Source organism: Suncus etruscus, chromosome 7 (genome assembly GCF_024139225.1).
Source record: "Suncus etruscus isolate mSunEtr1 chromosome 7, mSunEtr1.pri.cur, whole genome shotgun sequence".
Taxonomy (NCBI): domain Eukaryota; kingdom Metazoa; phylum Chordata; class Mammalia; order Eulipotyphla; family Soricidae; genus Suncus; species Suncus etruscus.
In genome coordinates this window covers 19,579,520-19,597,289 of record NC_064854.1, presented here as the reverse complement: position 1 = coordinate 19,597,289, position 17,770 = coordinate 19,579,520, and the positions used below count along the sequence as shown (strand labels likewise).

At 49.2% G+C, this 17,770-nt stretch overlaps 1 protein-coding gene across 3 annotated transcripts in view; it reads right to left on the bottom strand.

Annotated features, from left to right (window-relative positions):
- The window catches only part of CELF2 (CUGBP Elav-like family member 2), a 180,125-nt gene that overhangs the window by 154,798 nt on the left and 7,557 nt on the right, over nucleotides 1-17,770 (bottom strand). For 2 of the 3 annotated variants that reach the window (XM_049777084.1, XM_049777085.1), the window contains exon 1: nucleotides 11,374-11,621. The exons of the other annotated variant lie outside the window; for it this stretch is intronic. In XM_049777084.1, coding sequence (XP_049633041.1) covers nucleotides 11,374-11,447 — 74 coding nt within the window. In that variant the 5' untranslated portion in view covers nucleotides 11,448-11,621. Of the gene's footprint in view, nucleotides 1-11,373; nucleotides 11,622-17,770 lie in introns of those variants that run through there. 3 annotated transcript variants of the gene reach the window in all.

Here is a 17,770-nt window from a genome sequence, read left to right as displayed (position 1 = left end):
AATTCTACAAATTTCTACAAAACTGGGACCTCAGAAATATGTAATGAAGAAGGATGGAAGAACATAGATCAGAACAGGAAACCCCACATGCTACTCACAAGGCAACAAAACAATGGAGTCCACCAAAGGTGAGATGTGACGCATAACTCCCAAAGCCCTCCACTGCCCCAACCTGCGATTATGCAATCTGTGCCATCCCTGGGGATCTCTTATTAGCAGGACAGGGCTCACTCCTTTTGCTCAGGCTCAACTGGCAGTGCAGGGAATATGGGAATTAGGTGTCTTGCAAAGGGACTTTGCTTTGGGTCCAGGCCATTGACATTTTTGGGGGTCTGTCTGGCTCCTGGCTTTACAAATCCAGAGATTTGAAAATGAAGAGGCCAGGCAAAATAAAGAAATAAAATGTACAGGTGTGCACAATGAAAAGCGATGGAAGACACAGAGTAAGTGGCTCTTCCTGTCACCTCACAGCTAGACAGACCATTATCATACTGTGTCCAGGGCCCTGAATGGCACCCCTTGCATTTTTTTGCCACAGAAGATGGGGACCCCAGAAATGTGGCAACAGCATAGCTGCCTGGACCTCAGTCCTTGCCACATGCTGAAAGAAGCCCAGGTTCCTCTCCTGTAGTGTTCACCAGGACTCCCCAGACAATGGTTCCAAAACTCAGTGGACAGAGTTGGGAGCCAAGAGTGGGGTGCTGTTGTCTTGGGCCTGGATTCGGAGCTGCTGAAAGCACCCTGATGAGGCCTGGCCATACACACACACACACACACACACACACACACACACACACACACACACACACACACTCTGGGCTGTATTTTCCTCAGCCAAGCCTGCAATATCCCATCACTTGAAAATGTAATTACACATGATGTTGGTCTCAGGTGCAAGAAGGCAGAGAGTATTTGGGGTGCAGAGAGCCCGAATTCTTATTTTCCTTCTGATGCTACTTCTGATTGGGGTCCCAGCATCTTTACCAGTCTCTAAGCCTCCATGGCAGAGGATTCAAAAGAGAGAAAGGCTGATGGAGCATGAATTCTGCCCTAGTTTCCCATCTGTCACCCCTTCCTTTGACAGTGGTAAGAAATCAGTGAGTGGTTCAATACCTATAGTCCAATGTGAGTATATTTGACTGAGCCCAGAGGCGGGAATGGTGGAGATGGTGAGTCACACATGCCAGGACCAGGCCCACACCTTGGGGATCTCAGGTGCCAATTGCCCATGACCCACTTGCTAGATTATTTCAAGGTTCGCCCATTCTCCTGCCAACTCTCCAACTCATGGCTAAGAAAGTGGTAGAAATGCAGGTCATTGTAGATAGGCAACTTCAGGGCTGGCTGCTGGTACAGGGGTCAGGAAGGGGGAGTAGAGGGCTGTGGGTTGCTTCCCAAACCATAATGTGCACATTCTGAGTTAGAAGGGCACCTCAGAAAGGCCCACGTTCCTAGCAACTGCAGAAAAAAAGTTGGGGATGAGGAGAGAGGTTGGGAGCACTTAGGAACATCTTCCAGGTGATATAATTCAGTGATGATCATGTCACATCCTCACTCTGTTGGCCACTCTATTTTCCTGGCTTCCTATCATTTCTGTCCCAGGCATGCCAAAATCTGGACTCAGTGACTGGTGTCCTTTGAATTGAGCTTGACAACGTGCTTCCCTCCTGAGTCAGACCCTGCCTAGCATTGCAATCATGTCTCTGACCATAGATGAGAGCAGAAAAGTCAAACTTAAGCAACCTTCCCCCTCAAAAGTGCCTCTCTAAAGGCCAACTCAGCTTCTTTCCTGGAAACCCAACCTGCTAAGGCCTCTGAGAAACCCTCACAGGACTTGCCAGTGCACAAGTTGGGAGGTATGAAGGCCACAGACTTTGGAGATAAGAATGGAGTCACAGTCAAGTCCCGTCACACTTCAAGAAGAAGCCCACCCATCAGGGAATTCCAGGACAACTCCCTTGAGGGGAGAAGACAACCTCTTCCTGTGGACTTCAAGAAGAGAGGCTGGGGAGTCATGAGCTAAGAAGCAGAGGCAGGGCCTGGAGGGCTTAATTGCTGCTGCAGGGCCTCCTGATGCCAATTTTGAGAAAGCAAACACAGCTGCACTATCCAAATATAGTGCCCAAGACAATGGCACCCACAAGTCAGTGGTTCTGGAAGATGCACCCTTGAGCTGCCTCGAGAAACATACCACTGCGCAAGAAGTCAAAATACAGTCTCTACGAGAAACAGAAGCTGAGACCCCATAGTCCATCTCAGGGACTGGCTCCATCCAGGCCCATCACAGACAGCCACAGGAACCCCATCTCAGTAGGGAGCAGCAAGGTTGCAGGAAGAGACAACACAGAAGAGTTGCATGGTGGGCTGGAGAATAATGGACATGGGATGGAGTGGGAAGACCAGGAGCACAGTCATCTCTGAGCACTTCCTCCTTCTCCCAGGACTTCCCAGGGGTGCTGCTCTGAAAGACTGACCCCAACTCTCCCAGGTGTACCCTCAAAATGTCACCTGCCAGGCCAGCATAAGGTCTTGCTCGGGGGGGGGGGGGCACAGAGAAGGTGGCAAAGAGCCAGAGTGGGGCAGTGTCAAGGATGGGGCACTGCAGTTTTGTAGAATGGTCAGTGTGGACTCAATTCCTGTCTAGTGGGGTTTAGGACCCTGGCACGCCACCTTCCCATAAGCTCCAGCAGCCCAGAGGCAGCGTGGTTGGCACTGTGTGTCTACAGAAGAAAGGATGTGTCCACTAGGGCTGTCCTGTGACCCCCCCCCCCAGAGGAACACTTGCAGCACCTCAAAATCAGGTGACCCCAGGCCACGGGCTGAAAGGGCCGTCTGAGAAGGGGCTGCTTTCTTCCCAACAGGAGCCCCCAGGATTACCAGAATGAACTTGCCTTCCAGTTTGGAGACACATATACAGACATAAACACACACATTAACATAGGCATAAACACATTAATATAGACAGAAACACATACATTAATATAGACAAACACACATTAATACAGACATAAACAGGCATATTAATAGAGATAATGCACACATAAGTAAACAGATACAATATTTACACATAACATAGACAATATATGTACATATATAATACAATATATACACACATATACATATGTGATATTGGTAGCATATAATAACACACATAAAATATACACATGCAATATAGACAAGTATGGCTACACATAATATAGGCAGACATGGATATAATATGCAGAGCATAGGCAAAGATTGGTATATGCATGTACATAGGCATCTAAGAATATGTACACACAAAAAATATAATATAGGCACAAATTATATGATGCCATATTATGCTATGTTATAGACACATATTCTATAAGAAAGGTTTACATGCACACACCTATAAAACATATCTAAATACACATACTGTAGGCAAGTATATTCACACAGAAGATAGATCTATACATCCATGTTGCATTAAATAATTAGCGATGGTGCTGGATAGAGGTGGATGGATGGAGGGATTTTTCTCTGCCATCCCAGGCCACATGGCTCCGCAATCCCCATTCAGTTGGCGGGTCCCAGGTTTAGGTGAACGTCGGAATCACTCATCCAGAGACAGGTATCAGGAAGCATCAACTTTATTCATGCCCTATCCACCGCATGTGTGTGGCCTATATCATAACCTTTTAAGCATTCAGTCATTCTTAGCTAGCCCTGCATCTTAACTCCTTTCAGCCATCTTCCCTTTGACCTCCATGCTGGCAAAAGACCAAAAAGGGCCAAAAAGGGCCCTCATCCCCTCTGGTCAAAACCTTATCTACCTTTTCCAAGACCCCTCCCAGGAATGGGCGGGGTCTTGCAGGTAAGGTCAAGTTACCTAGGAAGAATGGGTGTTGAACAGGAGAAATTTCCTCTCATTATCCACCAGGAATGGGCAGCGTTTTTCAGGTAAGGTCAAGTTACTTAGGAAGAATGGGTGGGGGATGAAGCGTCACATACATACATGCATATAAGAGACAGATATAAACACACATGTAACATAGACATATAATACAATGAACATATATCACAGACAGATCTAGATATAAATACATATATAACAGGCAGCAATAATATATACGCGTGTTTAATACTGACAACTAAATACACCTATGTAATATAGGTAGACATGTGAGTGCACACACATGATATAGATAGTTGGTTTTGGGGCTCAGGGGGATCACCACTGACACTCTGAGGACTGTGTGGTGGTGGATGGAACCTAAACTGGCTCTCCTTATAGTGCTCCAGGCTTCCTGGAATCAGTTCTCTGGCATTATGACAAATAATTGGACATATTAAAGAGTTTGTCTACATGGGGGTTTCATAGCCACGTTGCCTCATGTCTGTATCAGATATCAGAGAGCACATACACAGACATAGAGATGCACACAGCCACACACAGCCACATTTGCACGCACACCCACTAAACCAATGGACCATGAAAACCTGGCTCTCTTAGCTTCAGGCCAGCTCGTTCAGTTCTTATCCAATAGAAGTAGCCCAACACTGCTGCTGCAGGGGAGGTTGAGGAGGGCACGGAAGTGATGGGAAAGGGATGAATATCACCTGCAAATGCCTATGAGCTAAAGTCAAGTTTTGGGATAAAGCAGAAAAGGAAGACTTGGGCCATAAAATCGTGGGGTTTCTTGAATGACGGGAGGCACTGGGGTTGGGGGAGAGACAAAAATGCTCCCTGTGAACTCCCTTGAGAAGGCAGCAGAACCTTTAGCTGAGAAATTGGCATCCCCCAGGCCCCCACTCTCCTCATGGTTGTCATCATCATCACTACCACCTTCCTCATCAAAATCTTCCTCATCATCTTCATCAGATAGAAGCTATGATTTGGGCAGAATCACAGAGGCACAAACTTTATATCTTTCCTCTCCTTTAAGACACAGAATCCAGGTGCTGGGGAGAGGCTGCTGGGTGGAAGCTGGAGCCAAGCATCCACCCCCAGAGTAAAATGGGGAGTAATTCCATGAGCACAGAATAAGAGCAGCACCCCTGCACCCTGGGTGTAGTCCCTACACACACCACAAATACACACCACAAATACACACACACACACACACACACACACACACACACACACACACACACACACACACACACACCACTCAGAGGTGGCCATTCTGCAGAAAGCAAGTTTTTCAGAAACCCTGGGTCTTTTTTCTGGATGAGGCTGCCTAGCCCCTCAAACCCCTGCCAGCTAGTGGTTCTTTCCTGCACTTGTTCACCTACACCCAAGCCTCCCAGAAAAGGACCTGGTGCACTGGGGAGCAAAGTCGAGAGAATTACCCGACACTGAACTTCAGCCTCACACATTCTCAACTTGATGTACATACATCTAAGGCACCAAAACAAAACAAAACAAAACAAAACAAAACAAAATAATTTCTAATAATTTCTAGCAAGTTGGCCTCGAGGCAACCATTTAAATGGAGCAATTAAAATGGAACCCAAGTCCGAATTTGTCCTCATCTGTCATCCTGAGTACCCGTGGATCACATATTATAATCATCATGGTCACATCATAGCTGATGATTACCAGCTAAATTGGAAACCTCCTGGCCCGAAAGATCCATCAGGAGCACTCCTAACAAAGGTCCTCAGGGACCCTCAAGTCAGAGCTGGAATGTCCTTCTGGGGAGGGGATCACTAGCTCTGCAGTCAGGCACAGAGTAAGGGGGTGGGTCCATCCATATGAATGCAGCAATCACTGTTCCCCCTTCTTCCAAATCTCCCCCTTTCTTGGGGACAGCCTGCCACACTTGGGAATTTGCAGGAGGGCAAATTTGCTGCCACCCTATCTCCGAGTGGGCAGCACCATTAATCTGGGGTGCACTGCTAATTGGGAATCAATATTTTACAACTACCTGAGAATCTCCCTTTCACTGCACTAATGAGCTTTGCTTTCCCACCCAGGTCACTCCTCAAAGTGCCAAACTCCATTTTTCTCCAGAACAAACAGTGGGCACGTACCTTTATGGACAAATCAAAAGGGTATCGGGGGCTGTGTGTGTGGGACACACACATGTGGTCCATCACAGCTTGGCAGAGCCCCCCTCTCCCCCCACTTTAAACTGACATTCACCACTGCACAAGTGCAGACTTGAATTTCTTTTCCCATTTGGGAGAGCCTTGGGCTTAGGAAAACCCAGGTACGAGGGTCCGTGGTGCCCTCAGAAATAGGCAGAGCTCAAGTCATGGTTGTGTGGTTTGTTGAATTTTTTTAAAATCATGAGCATGACTGACAATGTCCAGACACTTCCCATGCCCTCAGCATTGCTTGTGTCTTCAGCTCACTCAGACTCAAGCCTCAACAATGAACATCAGCCCAGATCTATACAGTCTCGCTGGTAAGCTGGTGGGGTAGCACCACCCTGAATGAATCAGACTGCTCTGAACCCCAAAGTGTGGCCTGTCATGTTCCCAGGCAGGGGGACAATGTTTAACATGGGGGATTGTGACGGGAGACAGAACTTCAAGGAGGGCAAAAATCTGTAGGTTTGTGGGAGGGAGGGTTAGGCAAATTAAAAAAAGGAAAGAGATCTTTGTTTGTTTGTTTTAATACCTTTTATTTATTAATTGACCGATTTTTAGGCCACACCAAATGGTGCTCAGGGAATACTACTGGCTCTGCACTCAGAAATCACCCCTGACAGTCTGGGAGACCATAAGGGATGCCGGGAATTGAACCGGGTCCCTCTCAGGTCGGCTGCCTGCAAAGCAAGTGCCCTACCACTGTGATATCTCTCTAGCTCAGTGATCTTGTCTTTTTTTTTTTTTTAGCAGAAACCAAATGCATTGCTACAGCTCTTAGGAGAGAGAGGAAAAAAAAACTTGGTAGAGGTGGAAAACACTCTAAAGTAACTCATAAGCCTTAATGACTAGGTTTCCAGCTCAACACCCTGGCTCCCTTTTTATCTCCTCTTGTGCCCCAGCTCAGAGCTTTGCATGCACAGATGCCAAAGTCATCTCCACGCAGCAAAATTACAATGAAGCGGCAAGTCAGAGAAGGAAAATAATACCTCTGGCTCAGATCAAAGACAACACCGGTGTTACGAGATGCCCATGTGGGCTGAAGTTTTGGGCTCCGGAAGCAGCTGAGGGGAAACTGTGAGCCGCTAACTGAGCAAGGCCACCTGAGAGCATATTTTTAAACTTCCCTTTGGAGAAGCAGATGTCGCCTCCTTCTTTTAGTGTCGCCTCCTGTTCCTTCCCCCACATGGCCCTGCTGGAACCAGGCAATAAATCTGTTATTTCTGTGCTTTATTATTGAGGATGGCATTTCCCAAATAGATCTGAGCGTCAGCTGGGAAGGGGTAGAAGGAGAAGGAAGCCTTAGAGGGTGACCTTCATACTCATGAGGACCCTTGTAATCCAACCCCTCCTTCAGTCTAGCTACCTTGAATCAGGCAGCTGCCCGGAAGTAGGTCTGGGATTCCTGTAATGGGGGAGTTGTCGGGTTGGTCTTGAGATATGTCTCTAGTTCCTATCAGAATCCCTCCCTTTGGGGGCGATGGTTTTGGGTTTCTGAGGGGCGAGGCTGATCCCCTCACCTCTCAGTTCTCTCCTCATCAATGTGTGATTTTATTTTATTTTATTTTTTGGTTTTGGGGTCACACCTGAGGCACTCAGGGGTCACTTCTGGCTCTTAGAAATTACGCCTGGAAGGCTTGGAAGACCTTATGTGATGCTGGAGATTGAACCCAGGTCTGCCACATGCAAGGTGATGCAAACACTCTTCCTGCTGTGTAATCACTCAGACTCCCAAATGTGATTTGTGTTTTGTGTGTGTGTGTGTGTGTGGTTTCAGAATCCCTCTCCTCCTAAATCCCATTTAGCTGTGGGAAAAGCATGTAAGAGCTTTCAGTATCATCTGTAAAAATGGGTCTGCTGCAAAAGCCAGGAACCTGGAAATAAAAAGGGGTTGGGTACCGGGGAAGCATTCAAAGTATTTTTGGTAGTTTAGAGAGAAAAGGGGAGACATTTAGACTCTGACTCTTTATCACTAGTCACTTTGTCCTAGAAAAGTTTTAGTCTATAGAACAAAATAAGCCCCAATACAAGGTTCCCCAAATCAGGGTCTTTCTTCAACTTTTTCCACTCATGAGCTCTCTGTGAGGGTCTAAAATTCATAATGGAGGAGGTCCTGGTTCTATGAAGTTATAAAGAAAATGTTTATGGATAATAAAACTTGGGTTCATTTTAGAACATATTGTTTTCAGGATGCCTCCGCCAGTTTTCTTGATCCTGTAGGAACCTGTGTGTAAGAAGCTGACTCAGGAGGAACATCCCCCCACCCCCCCCCAGTTTGGGGAGAGCCTATTTTCTTGTAAATCAGGACAGTTATCAGAGCCACCAAACATTTCAAAATGATGGACTCATGCTCAGGGTGACTCAGAGAATATGGGGTGAGGCTGGAGGGGAGTGGGGAGGATCTCACTTGACTAGGTCAGAGGCATTGACCCAGTATCTTCTACTTGACCTTCCATGTGGGAACGGACCCTGTTCAAGTTGCACTTGGGATGGTTTCCAACCATCAGTTCTTGTTTCCAGAACACTTTAGAATTTGATGACAAGCTCATAAACACCAACAAACCCTAATATATATGAAGGGGAGAGAGATTAGAAGGTCCAATGAGGGGAGAGGAGGAAACCATCACTTCCAACTGCTTATTCTGCTTCTCTTAGCTTTTTTTTTTCTTTTTGATACCAAATTTCTCTAGCTTTTGTGATTCCTGACATGCTCAGTGCCAGGAAGCCAATACCAGTGTCTGGTTAAGGGGATTTAAGAGGCCCATTTCCATGCTCAGACTCATGATACAACGCTGTATACACTGATGCTTAGAGACATGCGCAGGACCTAGTTCCCATGCACAGGGCCGGGAAACCATGCACTGAACTGGAGCCTCACGCATTCACCCAACTTTTTAAATCCATGATGATCCTGGGGTTCCTAGCATAATCCTCCCTGGCATACCTCTTCCCCAAAGACTCAACATATTCCATCTTGTAAACTTATCTAATAGTGAAGAAACAACCATTGTGGAAACAATATTATTATTATTATTATTAATTATTATTATTGCTGTTTTCAAAAAGGACCAACATCAACCTCCATTGACTGAGGTTCCTTTTAGCTAAAAGGCTTTAGAAAGGGGTGGCTGGCAGCCCCAGTGACCAAATGCTAGGTGACATTCTCTGTCCAGAAAACCTAACACCTGTCCAACTCTCTTCTCACATCTGGAATTCTGTTGGGTGGGGTTCAAGACTTTCCCCCTGAAATGCCTTTTACCCAGAGTCGACAAACTATTTTGAACAACAACTCTGCATCTTACAGATTCTAATGCACATCTGTAAGAAGTGAGAGGAGTCGGATGCATGATTGCTTAATTGCTTGAAGGGAGATTCTGTGGCCAGGAAGAGATCCCGGAGAAAGTTGGCAGAGTAGGAGCAGAGGATCTGAAGAGGATCCAGCCATCCACCGCCCCCTCCCCAAACGATAAGAGCGAGAGAGCAAACGAGAGTGAGAGGCCTTCAAAAACATCCCATTATTCATCACTTAGCTGCCATGAGACAGCGTCCTTGCAAGGCCATTAATACTTTAGGTTCGTCCATGCAGCATTCATGAGAGCTGGATCGGTTTCTGCCACCACACAAGGTGGCCATAAATTTAGGATCACCATCAGGCCGGGGGCTGGGGTCAGCATCTGACCGCCAAACACAGTGGAGAGAAAAAAGAGAAACAAACAAACAAACAAACAAACAAAAAAAACCCCACATATACATCAAACTTTCAGTCCAGCCAGTCCATCAGCCTCCTGAAGAGACTTCTCCCATTCATACGTCTGGATCCGTCCGGTCTTCACAAACATCTTTCGAAATACAAATCCTGAGAAAGGACAGACTGTGCGGATCCAGTGAGGAGTCCCAGAGAAAACTGCCCCCAAGAAAATTCGATATTTGAAGTTATCTGATTAACGCAGCTGAGACCTCCAGTCTACTTCCAGGAGGCCGGAGCAAGTGAACTGAGCGTCACACTGTTGGGCGGCGTTTGTCCACTGGGCAGACTCCCTTTTCTGTGCCCTCCCCTGACATGCTACCTTATTCTCCCCTTCTAACCAGTTTCTTTTTCAATCTCAGGAGCTCCAAATAATATGTTTCTCCAGAACGACTGGACTGAGCAAGACCAGAAAAAAAAAATAAAAAGAAGAATTCTTATTGCAGGGCAAAGGGGAGTTAGGGCAGGAGGGTGGGTGGGTGGGAGAGTAATCTCAGAAAATGTTCAGAATGGCCTGGAAATCACGAAGGTGCCACTAGGGGGATGTGGCAGCAAAGCTGGAAGCGTCCTCCGCTGTCTCTGCAGCCAAAGGCACCCCAGGACTTCTAGCCTAGATTCTCTCTCCTGGCCCTTGCCCCAGAAATGCTGGAGCTTTGAATCTGCGCACACCGACCCCTGTGTGTATCCTCAGCCCTGTCTGGTCTTGGAGCTATTCTTTCCACTGGGGAAGAGACTAAAATTCGGGGTGCCACAGTGGGGACCCAGAAACTTTCCTCCAAGACCGCAAGCCCCCCAGACAAACCCTGGGCTCACTCTTTGCCTGCCTTCCCCGACATTCCAGCTTCGACTTCTCCCCCCATTCCGCCCCCCCACCCCGACAACTCTCAGGCCCTGAAGTTTTTGGGCGAGCTTGGACCCTCCACACCCTAGTCACCCAGAGCGATCAAACCACCCACCGCGCTGCAAACGAACCATCGCGATTATGTAAAAAACAAAAAAAACAACAACCCCCAAATCGAGCACTATTCCGGCGGAGTCCACCCCACCGTGGGCCACTTTGCTGCCCCCAAACCAGGAGCCCCGCGCGCTGACCGGGAACGCGCGCGCTGCACCCCGACCCACGCGGAACCTCCCCCACTCCTCTCCACCTTCCTCCGCCCTTCCTCGGACACCCCCTACCTCCAGTAACCCCCCCAGAAAAGCCTCTGCAAATGCAAAGTCGGAGGTGTGGTGGAAACCGAGCATTCCTGGACAAGGGGGTTCTAGGAACTGGGCACCCCAGCTGCAGCCGCGCCTCGCTGCCAATGACACCCGCGAGCACGCGCGCACCGCGGCCCCGAAAGCCGGGACCCCACCCCACCGTGCTGCACCCCGAGATGGGGTGGGGGACGCCACTCACTCCCCACTGCCCAGCCGGCCCCCTCCCGATCGATCGCCTGCACCCCGTTTCCACCACCACCACCCACCACCAACCACCCCGCAGCCTTCCTTTGCGCGCCCCGCGTCCCCGGCGGCGCGTTTTTTGGAGAGATCTGGGGGTCCTTGGCACGGAGCCCCTGGGGTGCACTCACATGCGATCGGGAACTAGCAGGCGGCCTTCGACCATCATGTCCGGGAGGAAATCCAGCTTGAAGGCAGAAGTCATGATCTAGACTCGAGGCGCTGGCTTGGCACGCTCGCTCTCTCGCTCTCCAGCTCGCTCGCTCGCTCGCTCTCGGGGCGCTCGGCTGGGGCAGCGAGCGGGGCGCGGTGCGCGCGTCCGAGCGGCCGCGGGTGGCAAGACGGGCAACGACAGGTGCGCGCGGCCTCCCCGCGGCGGCCGCCCGAGCGGGCACTTGTCACATCCTCGGCCCGCCCGCGCTCCGCCAATCCCCGCCGCCAGCCCGCGCCCGCCGCCGAGCCCCGGGCCGAGCCCAGCGCCAGGTGCGGGGAGCGCGGGGCGGAGCCGGGGGGGGGGGGCTCTCCGGCGCGCCGCCCTTAACCCCTGAGCGTCCGCCCCGCACGCCCCGCAACGGCCCGGGAGTCCCGGAGCGGCCGATCGCAAGCTGGGATTCTTGTGTGTGTGTATGGGGAGACCCTGGCGGCTTGCAGTGGGGGGCACTGGGAGGGTTGGAGAATTAGCGTGTGTGTGTGTGTGTGTGTGTGTGTGTGTGTGTGTGTGTGTGCTGGGGCGGGGGGTGATCACCGGGCCTCCTGGCACGCAAGTCAAGCTCAGAATAGGGGACCCACTCTTTGGGACTCCACGCCCCATTTGCAGGGCGCCTGGGCGGGCAAGGGGTGGAGCGTCCGGGAGGAATTTTTGGCAGCTTCAAGCGGAATTCAGTTCCATATAATACATATGTATATATATACATATATGTAATATACATACACATATATACATGCATACATATATAATATTTTATATATATATATATATATGTATAACAGATTTAAGTTCCCAACTCGCAGCCTCCAGGGATGAACTCGCTACGAGGGTGCTTGTCTCCTTCGGTGCCAGGGTTTTATTGCGAAGCTTTATAGCTGAAATGGCCCAACTGTGCTGTGGCCAAACTATCAGACCCCATGGCTCTGGGGACAATTAGGAACTTGTCTGGGAGGTGGCATGGGGGTGGGGATGGGGTTGAAGACACAGACAACAGCAGTTTCTGCACAGTTTTTACTTCCTTCAGCCTCTTTTGTAAAAGACTCAGGACAAACTGCAAAATCAGGACTAAGTTCCTTAAATATTGATATGTGTGTTTGCAGAGAGCTATACTCACACGCGAGGAAATGACAGATGTGTGCTTGCTGGGGCACCAGTGATCAATCCACAGAAAGACTTCATGAATAAGAGTTAGGGGTACCATGAGGTCAGGGGCTTCTAGACCCATTTTCAGAGTCACCCCTGACTCACTAACAGGCATTGAGGAGAATATTGGCAAGACTCCCACCCATGAATAGAAGCAGATGAGAGTCGTTTTCCCAAGAGGTTTTTGTGAAAATTCTTGAAAGACAGGAAGCCTGCACGGTGCCATTCTAATTTAGCATTTTCATTCTTGGGTGGGTCGTGTCCTTCAGCAGGGTGAACCCCAACTTCTCACAGAGCCACCCACAATCTAACCCTTCAGACCAACACCAGCAGCTGGTCACACGCCGACAGTTGACCCTCTCTTTGTTGGGGGGGGGGGAAGGGGAGGATACCATGCCTTTTTATTTTCTTTTGCAAAGCTGCAACACGCCCCAGCATGGCATAGCATGTGCCGGCAACCAGGGGGTTAAACATGTCACGTGCAGCTAAATGTGTCCAAAGCCTCCAGGGCTGGAGAAAAAACGTGGCTTGCATCTTTCTCTCGCCAATTTCTCTGTTGGGATAATGAGCCCTGATCATCCTTCTAGGTTACGGGGAGAGGGGGGAGAGAGGGGGAGTCAACTTTCTATGCCAACCGGAAGCCCACACAAGCACTTGGATTTATTTTGGTGGTGCCAGAGATGGAAGCCAGCGTCTCACACTTGAGAGGACCAGCAGTGCCGCCACACCGAGCCACATCCCTGGCCCCCCACTTAGCTGTTAGCTGTGTTCAGGCCAGACTGGAGACCTGGGGTCAACAATTAAGCCCATACAGACTTGTCTTGATTTCCTTCTTCCCCCGAACTCGCTGGCTGGAGCCCAAGATAGCTCTAATTCCAAGACACAGGCAGCTAGATCCCCCTTCATTTAAAAAATAAAAAATTCTTTCCTGGACAGCTAGTTGCAGGTGTCTAAGGCACTCAATAACTGAAGCCAGAAAAACAACTCTTAGATGAGGGCTAGAAGGACCAGCTCACGATATGAAGCTCACCAGAGTGGGGAGTGCAGTTAGAGAAATAACTACACTGACAACTATCAGGACAATGTTAATGAGTGAGAGAAGTAGAATGCCTGTCTCAAATACAGGTAGCGGGTGGGGGAAGAGGGAAATGGGGGTCATTGGTGGTGGGAAGGTTGTACTGGTGAAAAGAGGGTGTTCTTTTTATGACTGAAACCCAACTACAAACATGTTTGTAATCATGATGCTTAAATAAAGATATTATTTTAAACAAAAATAAAAATAAAGAAAAACAACTCAGGGCGCAAATGCTCCGCACTTTGCCTGATAAGTCACGCCACGCCGGCTCCCCTCCCCGGCTTACAGCCGGCCAGCACTGCCTCTAAAATTATATTAATATTTTTATTGGCCTCTTAATAACCCTAATAAAGTAATTAGCCGGATAAGCGAAGACCAACCTAGACACTTCTTGCTTTCCAAGCTATTCTTTCCCTAGATTCCCAAATGCCCATAATGAGCTGATAATTCTAAGAGAGCTGGCCTCCCAAACAGAAAGGATTGAACAACTCAAACAAAATAAAGTAAAACCCGTATTCATCAAAAGGAAAAACGAAAACTTTTCCTCTCCGACGCCTGCCTATATCCTTTTAAGGTAGAACATGCTTCATTAACGTGTCCACTTGTGAAATATTTATTTCCTGTTTAATTGCATGTGAATTAGGAGGCAGAAGCAGAGGGAAGCCTCTCGCCACTTAAGCCTTCTCAGCAGTTTGTTAAATTCTCGCCTCCAATCCCTTGAGGCAATAGTGGATTCAAAGCCGCTTTTAATCATACCATAAGGAGGGCCAAGGAGTCTGTAAGTAGGTCATAGAGAAAGCATTACAAGTGCAGGGGTTATTGCCTTCTTTAACAACGACAGGGAAACCAAGTTCTCAGAACCTTTCAGAGAGAGCAGAAAGCAAAAACCCGGGTCCAGAAAACTCTGGTGGTGCTCGGCTTCCGGTGAAGACGGGGCACCTAGGGGGAGAAGAGAGAGCGCAGCCAAGTTGGGCTCCTTTGCTGCCAGTCTCATAAATAATGTAGCAGCTGCCTGGGTGAGGGATAGAGGGATGGAGGGGCCCCCAGAGAATCGCCTGCGTTTGCATAAGGCACCCCAGGCTTGACTTCCATGTTTATGGACAATCCTCGCACAACAACCCTGTGAAAAACTCGAATTGCTAAAGCACTGGGGCTTCAGACTCAAACCCCAAACCCAGCCTCATCTCTTTCTTTGATGAAAAGCTTCCATTTCTCACATGGCTGCTTTGGTGGGTGGAAAGTGGGAGGTTTGGCAGGGTGGGGCAGCACACCTACCAGTATGCTTTTAGGATTTCCATGTATCCTGGGCCCTTCAGGCAATGCGTTTTGGCTGTTGGAGGGTACTTGGCAGAAAGCTATGCTGGCCCTGCCGAACACTAGGGTTCCCAATGCCCTGGGAGCACAGTCTCTTAGCAGGAGCACAGAAAGGGGCTGGGTTAATGGGCCTGTGTCCTGCTGGCCATAACCTATTGTTGACTCTGTGTGTGTGTGTGTGTGTGTGTGTGTGTGTGTGTGAGAGAGAGAGAGAGAGAGAGAGAGAGAGAGAGAGACAGAGACAGAGAGAGAGTGAGAGAGAGAAAGTGATATATATATATATATAGAGAAAGTGATAGAGAGTGAGCGAGAGAGACCAAGAATGGATGGCAGGAAATAGTGATCAGTGCTCCTATCCCTCACTCCTAAGCTTCATGGGGAGAGAAATCTTCCGCTCTCTGCTAGGCCCATCCCCTACCACCTGATTTCTCTCTCTTGCTCGCTCTCTCTCTCTCTTTTAATCAACTTGCTATTCATTTCCCAAACAAAAGGCAATTCAGGAATTGGAAGCACTTCAAGGCAAAGTTTCAGAATGACCTCATTTCCCGGGAGGCTTCCAAGGCAAGGCGAGGGGCCCTGGAACATCTCCTGCCTCAGTGCAAACGGAGTTTCATCCTGGCCTCAATGGGTCAGTGGGTTCGTCCATCGGCCGTGGTTGGTGGGGAACTGAACTGTCATGGGCGGGCAAGGCTCTACAGCTACAGAGTGCGGACACTCCTTTGTGCGCTGTGACTTCCACTGTTCTTATGGGGATGGTCTTTTCTAGGTGGCCCCAGCCCTCAACCACTCCACTCACTGCGACCCTAGCAACCAGACAGAACAGAGACCTCGGTTCACAGTTTTTGCTTCATCTGGGCACAAACTTTACTTATGCCATAATATAGACACTCGCGTCCCATGTCCCAGGTTTTCTCAGCAGGCCTCGCGCACAGTTCACGCTGCATTTTCCTGCGCCTACGGCTACCAGGCACATCCCACAATGGCACCAAACCAGTACAAAGAGACCCCTTCACAAAAGGGACGCCACCCCCGTACGCTCCACATTCCAACAAGAATCCGAAACATCTCTTCCGTCATCATGTTTTCAAATTCTCATTTTATCAGCAGAGTTCATTTCCTTCTTCTTTTTTTTTTTTATTAAAAGGGATAAAAGGCCCACTATGTTCAGAACTGTTGGGAGCAAGAAATACAGGCCTTCATAAGGGGATATTCCTTATCATTTTCAGCCCATCCACTAGAAATCGCATGAATTTTAACTACTTACTGAGAGTCTGTGACTTTATGGTCATGTGTTTGTCATGGGCTCACTTCTGTTTCATTAGCAACTTGCAAAAATAAACAATGATGTTTTTTTTTTAAATCATCATTGTTATTATTCCAGGATTAAAAAATAATAGTACCTAAACTGATTGGTAAGTGAGATCATAAAACTACAAAATATTTTCACGGCCCCCATCTTGCCCTAGCCTCTTCCTTTTAGAAAAGTCGAGGACCCCATTCCTGGAACATTTCGGGTCCTGTTCAATGCCGGGGAGGCTACGAAATGGTTATTCAACTGATTTTCCATGTTGAAGGAGGATTTCTGAACAGCTGCTACTGGCATTTTGCAATCTTGTGTTTTTCAGAATCTGTTTTTAATAGAGGGGAAAATATCACCAGCAAATCATGGCGGCAGTCTCTCTCCCCACTGAAGAGGCTTCTCTGGACCTGACATGGGTCCTCTGTGTACATACCTGCGTGCTCTGAAGTGAGCGGCCCCTCTGGAGTTTCCAGAAGCTTCCATGCCCAAGGCCGGGAAGGTCAGCCGAGGGGCTCTCTCAGAGCTCGGGCCCAGCCAGTTGACCCTGTCCTGTGCTAAATTGCCTTTTCCTTTCCCTCCTCTCTCCATTCTTGCCCAGCCGACAGCTTACTTGCCCTCTCAGCCTTCTCTGCCCCCTCTGCTCTTTCCAGCCAATGCCCCCCAGCTGTCCCCAGCCCAGCTGCTCATCCTAGGGGGGCAGCTGACCACACATTTTTGAGACACTGTGGTTGGTGGCTTCTGGACGGAAGGAAGCAGTTGGAACTTGCCTCCAGCCTGGCTGATCCCTGATCTAGGAACAGCTGGGGGTACAGGGAGGAGGGACCCCTGGATTCTTTTCCAGGGCAGGCAGGGTAGTTGGAGGGAGTGTGTCCCTAGAGGCCAGTGATAGCAGGTGGTAGTTGGAGGTGTGGGGGGAAGGAGGAGGAGGAGGAGGAGAGCCAGACAGGGCAAGGGCAAAGACAGTCTGGTCTGGCTCAGGGATTTGTACACCAGGGCCCTGGGACAAAAGCCCTCCAGGAATCTTGAAGATTTTGCTTTTGCCAGGCTCTTCCAGGTCCCCTTTGCTGATGGCAGCTTGGTGACAGAGAAAGGGACAGCTTCTATACCTTGTGCCACAGGGTCCCAATTCCCTGGAAACTGGCCTCCAATATATCCCTCTCTTCACTACTTCCTGCAGTTGTGTCCCCACCCCCATCTCCTTGTCCCAGCATAACGGGATACTCAATAAAAAAAGGCCAAAGAGCCTTTTGATGGACCCTAACAGCTGAGGGCAACAGCTGTGGGCCCCCTTCCTGTGGTGTGCAGTGCCTGTGGCCCAGAAGAGCAGGCTGTTGGGAGTGTGGGGGGAAACCAGCCGGTCAGTTGGAAGCCTTGGGCCGGGCCAGTCTGTGTGAGTCAGGGTTTGGCAAGGATCAGGATCTCTGCTGCTGGGGAATCTCTAGGCCGCCAAGGCCCCACTGGCCTGCCTTCCCACTCCATTTTATTTCT